At 39.2% G+C, this 15,704-nt stretch overlaps 1 protein-coding gene across 1 annotated transcript in view; it reads right to left on the bottom strand.

Moving 5' to 3' along the window:
• The window catches only part of PITRM1 (pitrilysin metallopeptidase 1), a gene marked incomplete at its 5' end in the record, with an annotated part of 29,544 nt that extends 13,948 nt beyond the window's left edge, over window positions 1-15,596 (bottom strand). The window contains 12 exons of the mRNA XM_010283563.1: window positions 1,406-1,540; window positions 6,881-6,977; window positions 7,418-7,531; window positions 9,271-9,399; window positions 9,973-10,061; window positions 10,853-10,979; window positions 12,249-12,409; window positions 12,820-12,916; window positions 13,020-13,134; window positions 13,581-13,732; window positions 14,666-14,772; window positions 15,478-15,596. Coding sequence (XP_010281865.1) covers window positions 1,406-1,540; window positions 6,881-6,977; window positions 7,418-7,531; window positions 9,271-9,399; window positions 9,973-10,061; window positions 10,853-10,979; window positions 12,249-12,409; window positions 12,820-12,916; window positions 13,020-13,134; window positions 13,581-13,732; window positions 14,666-14,772; window positions 15,478-15,596 — 1,442 coding nt within the window. The remainder of the gene's footprint in view (window positions 1-1,405; window positions 1,541-6,880; window positions 6,978-7,417; window positions 7,532-9,270; window positions 9,400-9,972; window positions 10,062-10,852; window positions 10,980-12,248; window positions 12,410-12,819; window positions 12,917-13,019; window positions 13,135-13,580; window positions 13,733-14,665; window positions 14,773-15,477) is intronic.
• Between the last annotated feature and the right edge of the window lie 108 nt (window positions 15,597-15,704).

The raw sequence follows: 15,704 nt of genomic DNA, 5'->3' as shown, positions 1-15,704 counted from the left end.
TGCCTTATCCTGCTCAGAACTGCTTTACATCAGTCTTGCTGCCAGAACACTCCATGCATTATGCAAGGTTCACAATTGCTGTTGAATTTCTCTTTGTTTATACTGGACTGTGGAATTTTAATAACAAAATTACTCAAGCAGCTACCATTTTATGTAATACTGGGAGGCTATTCAAAAAATAGTGACCTCAAAAATTGCCCATTTCAAACAGCAACATCTGTTACTGACAGACACTGCCAACCAACACTTTGGGACAATATAGTCAGATTCTATTTTATGAGTTTATCTCCGCTGTGCTTATGTGGAAAGACTATGGAAACCTGACTGACTACAGAGCTAAGGAGGGAAATGCAAAATTGACCAGGAATAGTAAAATGGACAGGATGAACAGCATTCTCTCCCTTGCTCCTAGCCTTCTGCTTTATTAATCTGCAGGCACAATGTACAACAGTGCATAATCTTCCAGTATAAAAACATCCAACTATTCTCATTAATTCCTGTTGAGTCATGTTTTTGGCTTAGCCCCCTCAGCAGAACTGCATAGTAAAGGATATTCTCAAAAATACTGCACCAGTATTTCTTCCCTACAAAAGCCAAAACATTAACAGCTCCTTACTACTTCCAGACACTAATAATGCCTTTAGGAAAACAGATTTCAATTGATGCCACTGTCTCTTGTTGCCTCTGAATATGAGAGAACCAGCATTTACTCACTATTAAATCAGGTTAGCAGTTACCTATAATAGATCTTGCCCTTCAAAACAACTTGAACAATTTGACTGGAAAAAAAACAACAAACAAAACCAAACACTCAGCACAAAACAAACACCAAAAAAACCCCAACCCCAAACCAAAACCACTTTTGCACTGCTATCACTGCATTTTTTCTTTCTGGCATTAGCTAATTCAAGGCTTCAGAACTATTCAATGTTAGAATGCTTTCACTGTTCTTAATTCTTCAAGAAGTCCAGAAGAACATATGGAGAGGAAAACAAGAAAAAGAGCAGAAAGCAATTAGCACTGACAGCAAAATTCAGGCAGCGGTTCAATGAACATGAGGAGCATCAGAACAATCTTACTTATAACCAAAGTCTTTTCAGGGAAGGAGAGACACATCTTGCTGTGCCAATGCTCAGGAACACATAACTAGGTCTATAATTCTGTTCACATCTGAGCTTCTCATTAGTAAAGACCCACGTGCCCCTCTATAGCATCAGGAATCACAATTCAATAAAACATTATCATTTATCAATTTTCTAATACGTGTGTTTCCAAATGTCAAACCAGACAATTTTTTCCATTTTGAAAAGTTTTCACTTCAACCATTTAAAATTAACATGCTTCAGTCAAAAGTGCTGCTGTTCATCTACACCTAAATATAGGTGGCATGGTGATATTTTCCTACCTTAAAATATGTTTTAACTTTTTCCTGAAGGAATGTGGGGTTTTCTTTAAGGCACTGCCTGAACTGAGAGACTTTATCTGCAATCTTCAGAAGCTCCACCGGATCCCCATCTTGATTCCAGCAGGAGGCTATATACTGAATGGGAAAGAATAATTAGGTAAGCAGGACAATCTGTCTGCATTTCTATAACTGACAGCATCTGTGTTCCAAAACCACCTTAAAATTTCTATTTTAATAGCAGACATATAAATGAGTAGCTTAATATATTTGGAGAGGAAAAAAAAAAGATGAAATCTTTGTTCAGATTAAAGGACTATTCCATCATCATCTGTCCCCTGTTCTCTCCATTCTCTCCTCTAATTTTATCATACAAAACCACCCTTTTTTTTTCTTTCTTTCTTTTGCATATGTGTGTGTATCTGTATTGTAATATTCTTTCCTCCCTCCCACTTAAAATAAATTCATTTTTCAGCCTAAGAAAGAAGGAAAAAAGGAACAGGCAGTACAGACAAAGTAGTAGATAAATACTACAGTCTACCCATTTATTGTATCAGTCAGATGAAATTATTTATAATACGGTAACTCAAACATGTAACACAGATGGGACTTTGGAGAAAGAGGATACTAAATAACCAGAAATATCCCTGGGGTATTTCTTTTGGAAGGTTTTTTTACTCTAGTTTTATTCTCTAGTTTGAGACTATTAAGTTTGCTCGAGTTGCTATTGAAAGTTCTTCAAATACACCCACAGGGCAAGATATCAAAACCTTCTCCATTTCTACTCTGTGTGAATGGGGAAAAAATGAAACAAAGCAAAATAAAAAAATCCCGAGACATTTGAAAGAAAAAGCCCTTAAAAGCATATAGAAAACAAATGCATCAGAACTGTCAAAACCACCTTCTCTTTTCTTACCTCTTTAATCACAAGCACGTATCACAAGCCTTCCAGACTTTTTCAGTAATATCTATTATCTGTTCTGTGGAAATTCCCTAATGTGTTTTAAATAATAGTATTCTTTTAGAATATGCTCAAGTTAATTCTCTTGAAATAAAAGTAGTCACTCTTAATTGAGGCTTCCATGGGGTAATTACAACAACTCAGTGTTGGTTCTCCATAAGCAACCTAAAAGTTTAACCATGTATCTAAGAGTTGCCCAAATACTTCTTGAACACTGACAAGCTTGGGGACATGACCACCTCCTTGGTGTCATGGTTTAACCCCAGCTGGAAGCTCAGCCCCACACAACACCTCTTTCACTCCCCTCACAGTGGGATGGGGGAGAGAACTGGAAGTGTAAATCTAAGAAAACTTGCATTTTGAGATAAAGACCGTTTAAGAGGTAAAACAAAAGCTGCGCACGCAAGCAGAGCAAAGTAAGGAATCCATTCACCACTCCCCATGGGCAGGCAGGTGTTCAGCCAACTCCAGGAAAGCAAGGCTCCATCACGCATAACGTTTACTTGGGAAGACAAACACCATCCCTCCGAACGTCCCCCCCACTTCCTTCTTCTTCTACCAGCTTTTATTGCTGAACATGACATCATATGGTATGGGACATCCCTTTGGTCAGTTGGGGTCAGCTGTCCTGCCTGTGTCCCTTCCCAACCTCTTGTGCACCCCCAGCCTCCTTGCTGGTGGGGCAGTGTGAGAAGCAGAAAAGGCCTTGACTCTGTGTACGCACTGCTCAGCAATAACTAACTCATCCCTGTATTATCAGCACTGCTTTCAGCACAAATCCCAAACACAGCCTCATACAAGCTACTATGAAGAGATTTTACTCTATCCCAGCCAAAACCAGTACACTTGGGGAAATTGTTCCAGTGTCTGACCACTCTCTCCATGAAGAACTTTTTCCTAATATCCAGTGTGTACTTCTCTGACACAGCTTGAAGCCATTTCCTTGTGGACTATTACTGAACACCAGAGAGGAGAGACCAGCACGCCCTGCTCTGTTCCCCATCATGAGGGAGCTGCAGATAGCAATGAAGTTACCCCTCAGTCTCCCTTTTCCTAAGCTGAACAAACCTAGTATCCTCAGCAGCTCCTCATAAATCATGCCCTCTAGTCCCTTCAGCAACTTTGTTGCCCTCCTTTGGACATACTTAATATTTTTTATGTCCTTCTTATATTGTGGACCTCAAAACCACACACAGTACTCAAGGTGAGGCTGCACCAATGCTGGGTGTAGTAGGATAATAATTTCTTTCAACCAGTTAGCTATACTGTCCTTAATGCAACACAGGATATGGTTGGCCCTTTTTGGCTTTATGTCACTCATACTAGGCTTACCATCAATCAAAACTCCCCAGATCCCTTTCTGCAGGGCTGCACTCCAGCCTCGTCCCTCAGTCTAGATGTACACCCAGGATTATATCATCCCAGTTGCAGAATCCAGATTTGTCCTTGTTAAATTTTATCAAAGAGAACTGGCCCTAAAATTGAGCCCTGGGAAGCACCACTAGTGACTTGCCACCAGCCAGTTGTTACCCCATTTACTAATACTCTTTGAGCCCCACCCTTTAGCCAATGGTTCTCACATCATACTGTGTTTTAAATAAATACATCACACAGAGTAAAGTCGTCCTAATAGTAAAGCTAGCACAGCACTGGAATACAGCATGGAAGTTCGAGAAACTTTATCACATGACATTTAAAATTACACAGGCTGTCACCTGTGGTAGCCAACACGGCTTCACAAAAGGCAAGTTATGCCTGACTAATCTGGTGGCATTCCACAATGGAATGACTACACTGGTGGATAAGGGAAGAGAAACTGATGTCATCTATCTTGACTTCTGCAAGATCTTTGACAGAGTCCCACACAGTATTCTTGTTGCTAAGTTGAAAACATATGGGTTTGATGGATGGATGAAGAAGAATCGGCTGGATGGCCACATCCAAACAGTTGCAGTCCACAGCTCAACGTCCAAACGGAGATCAGTAACAAATGGTGTGTGTCCCTCAGGGGTCCGTATTGGGACCAATATTGTTCAATACCTTTAGTAATGACATAGTGGGACTGAGTGCACTCTTAGCAAGTTTAAAGATGACACCACGCTGAGTGGTGCAGCTGATGCACTTGAGGGAAGGGATGCCATCCAGAGTGACCTTGACAGGCTTGAGGAATGAGCCCATGCAAACCTCATGAAGTTCAACAAGGCAAAGTGCAAGGTCCTGCACCCTCAGCTGGGGCAATGACCAGTAATCAGTACAAGTTGGATGATGAATGGTTTGACAGCAACCCTGCAGAGAAGCGCTTGGGGATATTGATAGATGAAAAATTGGATATGAGGCTGCAATGTGTGCTTGCAGCCCATAAAGCCAATCACATCCTGGGCTGCATAAAAAGAAGCATGGCCAGCACACTGAGGAAGGCAATTCTCCCCCTCTACTCCACTTCCGTGAGACCCACACTACAAGACAGTACTTAAAGGAGGCTTATAAGAAAAACAGAGAGAGAGACTTTTGGAGATCAGTAACAAATGGTGTGTGTCCCTCAGGGGTCCGTATTGGGACCAATATTGTTCAATACCTTTAGTAATGACATAGTGGGACTGAGTGCACTCTTAGCAAGTTTAAAGATGACACCACGCTGAGTGGTGCAGCTGATGCACTTGAGGGAAGGGATGCCATCCAGAGTGACCTTGACAGGCTTGAGGAATGAGCCCATGCAAACCTCATGAAGTTCAACAAGGCAAAGTGCAAGGTCCTGCACCCTCAGCTGGGGCAATGACCAGTAATCAGTACAAGTTGGATGATGAATGGTTTGACAGCAACCCTGCAGAGAAGCGCTTGGGGATATTGATAGATGAAAAATTGGATATGAGGCTGCAATGTGTGCTTGCAGCCCATAAAGCCAATCACATCCTGGGCTGCATAAAAAGAAGCATGGCCAGCACACTGAGGAAGGCAATTCTCCCCCTCTACTCCACTTCCGTGAGACCCACACTACAAGACAGTACTTAAAGGAGGCTTATAAGAAAAACAGAGAGAGAGACTTTTTACCAAGGCCTGTACTGAAAGGATAAGGGGGAATGGTTTTAAATTGAAAGAGGGCAGATTTAGATTAGAAGTAAGGAAGAAATTCTTTACAGTGAGGATGGTGAGACACTGTAACAGCTTGCCCAGAGAAGTTGTGGATGCCTTGTCACTGGAAGTGTTCACAGCCAGGCTGGATGGGTCTTTGAGCAACCTGATCTAGTGAAAGATGGCCCTACCCACAGAAGGGAGGCTGGAACTAGATTGTCTTTAAAGGTCCCTTCCAATCCAAATCATTCTATGATTACTTTAGTTATAACTAGGTCCCTTTCAGGCCCTTTTCAAGGTCAGCTTCTAAAACATGACCTCAGAGAAACAAACTGAAATATAACCCTCTTCTATGGGAGTATTAACACCAAATGCTGAATGACTGGTCTTTAAAAGTAAGAATTGTTTAAGAGCATTCTGCTCTAGAATTAAGTCCTAACAGTTGGATCAACTTCAAGACCTAAAAATATTGAAAGATGAAGCATATGCATAAATATTTCATCAGACCGAATTCCCCACACAATCTCAAGCATGCTAGAAAAGTATTGGCTATCAGTCAGGCACATTTTGCCAGATCCTACTATGATACATGGCAGGCAGTTAGATACCCACAATTTGTCTGTTTCACTGCATGGCAATCTGGTTTGAAACAGCTCTTGGTCGTGCTCTCCCATTTACAAGTCTCGTGTTAACCCAGGGCTTTGCTGCTTTACCTAACTTTGTATGCCAAAAGGAATGAACTCCTGTTCATGCTGAAGAACACACAATACTTCAGAGACACAAAGCAGAAGAGCTGCTAAGCAACTGAAGTTGCTGCAGAGCAGAAAAAAAACAGAGGACACTGAAGAACAAGTGGCCACAGGAGGCCCTGATTTCCAAACTGACTGCAAATACTGCACCTAACTCGTTCCCAAATTTACGATGACTTGCAGACTTCTGAAAGACAACACATTCTGCTGTGGAAAATGTTTTCCATAATAGCTTTGGTAGCAAAATTTTAAGCTAAGAATTGAATTAGTATAAATTTTCACTTATGAATTTTTAAATTAAATTACAGCAGTACAACCCTAAATCCCATAATATAGTCCTTCTATTTGACTTTCAAAAATACATAGGCATGTGGCCAAAACATACAGTTCCAAAAGCCAGCATGGCATGACTGTCTTACAGAAGTAATTGGTTCTACTGCAATCAAAGCTAGTATTCAGGCAAAGACAACAGGCTCACTGCCTGATTAAGTCATACAGTGTGGAGTCCAGTGATAGTTTGAAGGCTACTGAAAAGAAGGAAGAAATATGTACATGAGATGACAAAGGAAAAGCCCTTAAGTGAAAAGTTTTACATACAAGAGCCTACAAAAATGGCCCCACATTTTGTAAAGATGTGGACAGCAGGTTTCTTATCCATTCCTAAAAAACCACCACACATGGGCACACATACAGACTTACAGATGTGAGGGCAAGTCCAAAACTTGTAGACTGATGCTTCAGCTGGATTTCAATTTTGTGAAGTAGAGCTTCAATCCTGTCTTCCTCAAATCCTCTCCTTTGGGAAGGGGTGATGAGAAAAGGAAATCATATCCATTAACACTAATCACTCTCAGTGAAGTTATGAAAATGAATTATAACATCGATAAAAGAAGCATTACAACATAATGTCTTCCACACTGCATTACAATTGATATGAAATAATCTTATCATGCTGAGTCATTTAGTGAAACTGCATTAATATCATTAAATTCCTGAAGGCTATGCTGATGAATATGCTACAATAGAGGAAGTAGCAAATACAAGTTTTAGGAGTATTGAACAATATTATTGCTTCTTTCGTGCCTTTATTTTAATATAACTAAATTTTTAAGGCATGTTATTTTATATATAAGCCTGTATTATTATATGCCTATGTATTATTATATTATTAATATCTAATTGTAAAAGACTATATGAAAGAACTAACAGTATTCTCAAAAATTTAGCATTACTCACGCAATAACTTCATCAACTGTTCTAGCAATTATCTGTTTCACAGTATCAATGTCTCTTTCAGCAATACCCTGCAGACCCACACTGAAATAAGCTTCTCTTGTTGAGCCATTAAACCTAGAATAAAACATATTCAACTCAGTGACAAGTAGTAGAACTTAAGCATTAAACCTGCCAGCAAAGGCAGCAGAAAGGGAAAAACACCTGTCATTTCCACAGACACACACACAGTATTTTAAAAGCTAGATAGAAAGAAAAATAATTACCAAAGAGGCAAGAAACAGAACATAAAAGCATTTTTTTGTTCAATTTCAGTAGCAGTAGCGCACTGTTGAGAAAACATACAGCATATTGTATTAGAGAAAGAAAAACAGTTACAAAAGAAAAGCTGGTCTTTTTGGTTCATCTTCCCATTCTTTTTTACGTACTTTTGGGTAAAGAAGTCTCTTTTTTTAAGGTGAAAATTTTAGCTGCCTGTAACGTCAAATAACGCCAAACACATGCATTGTACTTAAGCACGTGAGGGGAATGGTTCTTTTAAATTTGTACTTTTAAAGCAGTATTTGTAAAGCCAATGCTGAAGGTGATGTGTTCCATGGCCGTTGCAATTATTTTCAATGGTACTTAAAAAAAGTTAAGATAATTTTGTTCAATGTCAGGCAGGGTTAACCATAAGAATTCATCTTTAGAGAGTCAAATTGACACCTGCAGGAATACAGAACACCTAGCAGTTCAAACCAAAGCCAACAAACAAAAAGCAATAGGTGCTCATCAACTCTAAACATCCACCATTCCTTATCTAAAAACCATAGAAGGAATTCAGTGGCAGATTCAGGTGTTGAATGCTGAAATATCGATATTGATTCATCAGCACAGTCACTCAAGCAAATTAAAGCCAACTGGCTTTATGCTTCAACACCATATAGTCATATAGTCAACCTGGAGAAGGCTCAGCAGACAAAGCATACAACTGAATCACTGCTTCAGTGTCTATACATGGATTTCTACTGCCATGCCCTGTGATATTAGGATGTCTGCATGGCACTGGCATTCATGACACAAGACTCACGGGAAGCCTGTGACTTCATGCAGAGACAGTTCAAGCCAGGCAGAGTACCCTAAGACACTAAAATCATGAAAGAGTATATGAAGGTTTCCCACTCAAACATCTGAGACAGCCAGTGGAGATTAAGGCATGATTTTTGTCATCCTCAAGTCTAAAATTCAGTCAGATGCTGACAAGAAGGCAAACCATGATAAGCAGCTGAGTCTGTAGTCAGGTGAAGACAATCCACCCCCCCTTAGTCTGCAGTGCAGAGCGAGCTCAGAAGACCGGCTGCAAGAGCTACAGTTTGAATAAGTAAGTGTTGGCAGAAATACCCTTTTGTACTGAGGCAATGGCAAGTTAGTGCCACCTAACTGCACAAAAGCACACTTGTGCCAAACCTATCTACCACTAAATCACAGAATTAAAGCAAAAAAGCAAAGGTACAGAGAAGAGTTAGCAAACTCTTCTGAGTAATACTATATGGCCAAGATGAAAACCCCAAGTAAATTAGGGCACTGAAGGTATACCATGCTTTTTTCTACCCATTTTTCTTGTTCATAAGCTTTAAACGGTACAACTTTGTTTGAACTAACATAGTTTCTATTGAATTATTTTGATGAGCCAAAAATTATACTTCAGAATACTTTATGGTTCATCAGCAGAAACTCTTTAAGATGTTTTAGTACTAAAATTAGTTATTCTGGCATAAATTGCCTGTATGAGAGATAACTTGGCTCCCAACTTAATAGTGGTTTGTAACTTTTTCTAATATTGCTCATAGTGATAAAATGTAAATTGCAACACTTACCCAACATCAGGGGAAAAATCTGTACCAACACCAGACTCAATTAAGGCTTTGTAAAAAGGAGAATTCGGCCCATCAACCAACAGTGAAGACAACAGGCTTAGTGTGAACGTTTCAAAAGTGTCTGTAATACTGAAGAAAAATTAATAGCTCTTAAAAAACACAAAGCTATGAACATGTGACACCCAGCATCATCACTGAGTTCATTTCAGAAGAATTACTTCTATAAAACAATGTAAAGGGAGCAAGGGAGAAATAATTGTCAGTTATGAACACTGCACCAAACCTTAGGGAATGAAGAGATTTCTGCATCTTTCACTTACTAGCAGTAAAGCAAGTTAAATTATGCTGCCAAGGGCAGATAAAGTTAGTAGTAGGGTCATACAGAAAAACTTGTACGTGGCACAAAATTGAAAGACAGGAAGCCAGTGTTCCCAAGAGTCTAATCCACTGAAGAGTTCTGTAAGATAATGGCTGATTTTCATTATGTCTATTTGCCAAAGAAAAAGACAGGAAAAATTCTGCTTAGTAATTAAACTTTCATTTACTAAAGGAGGATTTGTCTAGCTTTCCCATGGCGTTATTTAAGTTGACAGTTATGAAAAGGGATCGGGGGACATGAAATATGCCTGCATCTTGCTTAATAATTCTAAAATAAGTTCTAAAATAAGCCTTTGATTCAGAATTTCATTTTGAAACACTTACTCCGTCAACAAGTAGCTAACGCTGACAGTTGTTTGCTTGGAAGGATCAGCAGCAAATGAGTCTAAGCCACATGTTACACTGTGTTCTCTCTGTAAAGTATAATAAATACATTTGACACAGACTAACTCAGAGCAGAAGTTAAAATAAAAAATGACTGCTTACATCTTCACAGCATGCTCCTTCCAAAGTTTTCAAATGATTTTACAGATATTCATGAGTAAGTTCAATATTCATGAGCAAATACACAACACAGGATAACTTGAAAAATGAGTGGTATCTCAATTTTCAACAAGTGGACAATAGAGGCGAGGATCAAGAAAACCTGGCCATAAATAACACTCTAAGCTGGGTTTCAAAGCATTGCTTACACTTCTGGACAAGCAAGGGAGGAAAAGGGGGAGAGGAGAGAATAGAAAAAGTTCTTTTTGATACCAATGTTTGGAAGTTTAGGTACCATTAGAGGGTATATTTCCTGACACTAAGTATCAGTATTTCTATCAGTAGCACTTAAAAGATGAAAAGCATTAATAAGCTAAAAGCGCTAAAAGCTTTTAGCATTAATAAATGCTTCAGTGCTACAAATGCTGAGGGACTTGAAAACTGGAAATAAGAAAAACAAACAACTGCATAAAATCATTACATTACTGAAACTCAAAAGTAAATGTAGTTTTTCCCTGCTGTAACCAAAAATAAAAATACTTTGGCTCATTTACACACAAACACACTTCTAAACAAAACAAACAAACAAAACCCACAACTCCAGCAGGCTGGGCTAAAATGTTAATCTGTTATATTCAGTTTCTGCAATTCGACGATTGGATGTGCACTGTTTCTTTTTATTTGTTTCATTTTAATTTTTTTTTTTTTTTTTCTTACTTACAGGCTTTTCCCAGAGTTTCTGTTTTGGGATGTCAGTATTTGATTCAATTCTTTCAAATTTGATCAATGCTTCCTCATGTATTTGTTTCAAGTGTTGCTCCAGTGGAAAATTACCGTAAGTGAAAAATCTGCATTTCACATGAAAAATTAAGCATCAGATTTTACCTGAAATTTACAGTAACAGCTTTTATTATATGCTGAATTTCATGTGTTTTCCAGTGATCCAGTCACATCTAGAACAGAACATACTATGTAAGGCCCCGTACGTTAAAGACACATCAGTTTGCCACATACATAAAACTCGCGTATCTCCTGGTAAAATTCCACATTTTTCAGCTTCTGTTTTATGCTTTGGAGGCCACTAAAACTAGAATTTGTTTAGTTGCAGCAATATACAATGTTCTACGAAAAAATATTAGTAATTGAATCCATAATCCCAGTGCTCTAAAGTTTCAGAAGACAAAATTCTTATGTTCTTCACATATAATCTATAAATTACGATGATCCATGTCTCAGCTGACCTATAAAACATGGCTGGGTTCTGTGGGTCAGTCTACCAAGCACACCCCCATACCTACAAGAAACACTGCTGACTTCCACTGGATTAAATATGAGCAATGAGGTATGTCTCAGGAAAATGCTATTCCCCAATTAAAATCTAAACAACACAGGTACAGTAGAATACTTGGGATGATGAGAAAAACAAAGGATGGTAAATTCACCATCATGACACAAGCTTCTGTTCTAAAAGTGAGTTAATCAGGCTAACACATTGACCACAAAATTGGTACAGAAGAAACAATGATACTATAGATTTCCCTCCACATCACTTCCAAATTGACTTGTAGCTTAAATACCTTATTAGTACCAACAGAGTTAGTATCTGACTCAAACGAATATCCATTATTTAGAACTGGATACAGTAATGTGTGATTCAGGAGCAAACGAAGAGCAATTCATTGCTATCTTCTTTTTATAATTTTTAATCTGGGTTGACTTCAAGGAGGATAGGAACCCCTCGGCTCATATGTGCTACTTGTATCATAACTCCTTAACATTACCGCCAAATACTTCTTAGTATGTTCCATTTCTGCCTAAGCCATTTGAGTTTAACGTGAAGCATCTAAGCAAAAATTCCCAAAACAAATCCTTATAATCCACCAGGCAGATGTACTCTAGAAAATCAGCCATCTCTCTTCCAGTAACTCCTGTTTCCAATTCACTTCTCTCCCTAGAGCAAATTCCTTGCTTCAGTGCTGCCCTAGCTGCTGGTGGGCATAGGTTATCTAAGTAGTTGGCCATGTGAACGGAAACACTGCATTGCTGGTTTTCCCTCACAAAAATACAAGTGCTAACACACTATATAACCTAGTAAGTTAGTCACAAATTTCAGATACCTGGAATTGCTCGGATGATAATGTGTGGCATGGAACTGTTTAAGCTGCTCCCATGTAAGATCAGGAATACATAACGGATCTCCACCAGATACTACACCATACGTATGATCAGGAAGGATTTTATTCTGCAAGTGCTGGGCAAATATCCTCTCATTATCTGTCTTAAGAGGAATACACCACATTTCAGTAAAAGTCACCAAAACACATTTTAAAAATAAAAGGTGCTCAATAGTAAGACCTCAGACCTCTAACTTAAGACAGGATCTCCTCTTCACATTAAGCATTTTGTTCTATAGTCTCATGTACTTGCATACAACTAGCTATGTTATCATGTCAATTTAAAAGAAACTTGTACAATAAAATCCATTAGCAAGGTGCTCTTTTATATGTAAACAAACTTTCAACAGGCTAACTTTAAGAATAACCACGTAACAGATTGTTGACTTTACTGAGGACTTAAATTTCACAAAGGAGGAATGGAAATCTCTGGTGCAATAATGCCATTGATAACCCGCAGCTTAAGCCACTTCACCACGTGTAAGAGCTTAAAACAAAAATTCACAAAACTTACAAATGCCCCTTTCATTTCATTAAAGACAACTCCTTTGAAGACTAGAGGTGTCTGAGGATCAGTTGGGTTCTCATGTTCTAACCTCCAACCTTCTTGCCTGAAAAAATTAATAACAGGAAGTGTTGGGAGTTTGACGGTTTTGGTTTGGTTTGGTTTTCTAATTTAACATTTGCATACATCTCAAGTTGTCCAGATCTTACCAGAAATCTAGCTGCCGCAAACATGGAAAGAAAGCTGCATCCAAGTACACAGACAGGAGATTTTGGAAATCCTTTGGATTTTGTGTTGAAAATGGATAGAGTGTGTAATCACTAGCTGCGTATAAATAAATGTAAAAAGATCAGAATTTTAGAAAGTCTGAGATGCATCTTGCCCTCATTTATTTTTAATCTTTCCTCTATATAAATAACTGGAAGAGAAGAAACCTAACAAATTATATGTATTTCTCCTGAGAAATACACAGAAGTTTAATGCTGCAATTATTTTACCATAAAAACTTTGCTTTTGCCATATATATAGAAAAAAAATAATTAAATGCATTATTGCATACTATAAAGATGCACCTCTGTTGGGACTTTGTAACTGCCAAATGAACAAGATCTATTTTGTTGCCTTGCCTTGTTAGTTTTTTAATCTCTCTCTCACAACATTCACACTTAATAATAATGGCTCTCCAAAGGTAAATTAAGGAGAGTCGACAGACAGCTCTACTGCAATAAAACATCATGCAGTTTAAATGGTATTATTTACTTTGGGCTCACCTGTGAATGCATTCATGAAAGTGGACAGTGATCTATTTAGCATTTTAAAGAATGGATCTCTGCAAGGATACTTTTGAGAACCACATAACACAGTGTGCTCAAGGATATGCGGGACCCCGGTGCTGTCCATTGGAGTGGTTCGGAACTGTACACTGTAAGAGAGCAGAGAGGGGAATGCAGTTATTTGTGACGAGAAGTCCACCCACCTCCTATCTGCAGCTGAGATTTATGGGAACATTATTGCCATCTAGTAACTAACACAGCATACAGCAGAGTTACTGAGTTCTTAAGACTCTTGAGTGCCAGCCACCTCTTCTAGAGGGTGTACAACTGGAGGTGGTACAAAAGTTTTCAGCACATAACTAAACACATTTCTTTTTTAGCCAAAAGGCTCTTGAAAAAAACTTCATGGAAGGTTATGGAAAAAAGAACTGTTTTACATCTTGCAACTACAAGGCAATTGATTGGAAAGTCCAGTTTTTGGCTCACCAACACAGAAGAGATGAAGTAGTTTAGTGGAGAGTTTAGTGGAGAGCCACAAAGATGGTCAGGGGCTGGTGCACATACCCTGTGAAAGAGGCTGAGGAAATTTGCCTCATTTAGCCTGGAGAAGAAAAGGCGTCGGGGAGACTCAGCAGCTGCCTTCCAATACCTACACGGAGCTTATAATGAAGACAGGTTCTTTGCATAGATATGCATGACAGAAGGACAGGAGACAACATTCATAAATGGAAGCAAAGGAGGTTCCAACGTGATATTAAAGAGGAAAAAAAAACCACCATACAGACAGTCAAACATTAGGAACATGTTGCACAGAGACATTGTAGAATCCACTCTGTGGAAATTTTCTGTTGCATAAATGTCTGAGGAACCTCATCTGAATTAAGTGCTGACCCTGTTTTAAGCAGCAGGTTGAACAACAGGATTCATGACATCTTTTCCAACCTGAAAAACTCTAAGGAAGTCCCACAAAGGAAGTACTATTGTCTTTGTATCACAGAAAAATCCAGTTATGAAGATAGATTACAATTCATTAACCACAAGTTGATGCTAAGATGGAATGTGCTATACATATATTGTTTTACCTGAATAGATTATTGGAGTCCTCTCGAGCCACATGTAAATACCTGGCTCCTGTACCATCATGACTAAGCTTCACTGCAGTCAGGAACAGCTCAGGAACAGCTGTCACCTGCATTGGAAGAAAACATCTGTATTACTGTGTGACTGCAACTAAGTCAAATAAATCACGAATGATACAGCGATGATCAGTTTGTTGATCCTGCACATAGCACTGCTATACACAGTACTAAATAAACTCTTTGTTCCTATGGTTGGAGGGGGAGGGGAAGTACACAAAAAAAAAAAAAATCAAGGAACCCAGTTCTAGCACTAGCTCTGTCACTAGCAATCATTTTTTGCAAATTACCTTTACTCTCTGCTTCTGCTTTTCTTTAAAAAAGCAAAAAGAAATCCACGTTCTTTCCATTGCAGGTTCTTAACAAAGGTACTAAAAGCAGCTTGGGAGATAAAATATTACTTGAATGTATTTCATAAAACAGCACACAGCGAAGTTCAGGACTGTCTGTCAGGACATCTGTCAGGACTTTTAGAAGACCACACTGAATGCTCAACATCTGTAGCAGACACACAAACTCCCAGGGCCCATTATTTACTCTAGAAGAATTAGCTCCCTTATAGGGACATGTGTTAGCATTACCTAAAGAATTTGGTTGCAGAGGGGTAACTACAAGTAACTACTGTACCATTTTTTAACTGACCACCCAAAGCATCTACGCAAATATTCAGACCCCTGGCCTCACTTAGGCGCTTTCCAGCCAAGGGAAAATTTGTCCATACAAACAGGGAGGAAGCCTGAGCGAAGCGCGATGCTTACCTGCTTGACAGTGAACCCATGGATTTGCTCGCCCACCCGGTACTGCAGCGCTCTTTCGTTAGCGGAAACGCTCCTCCACCGCCATGACTTCCGAGGCAAAGGCCTGTAATAACACCTCCCTGTCAAACAACGCGCTCCCACCAGCGGTGCGACAACAGCGAACGAGACACCGACCCTCACCCCCGCGCTGAGGGACGGGGGCGGGAGGGGGAGACCAGGAGGACGCG

Source organism: Phaethon lepturus, unplaced genomic scaffold (genome assembly GCF_000687285.1).
Source record: "Phaethon lepturus isolate BGI_N335 unplaced genomic scaffold, ASM68728v1 scaffold833, whole genome shotgun sequence".
In the NCBI taxonomy this organism is placed as follows: domain Eukaryota; kingdom Metazoa; phylum Chordata; class Aves; order Phaethontiformes; family Phaethontidae; genus Phaethon; species Phaethon lepturus.
The sequence above is the reverse complement of the archived record's forward strand: the minus strand, read 5'-3'. Positions and strand labels throughout refer to the sequence as shown.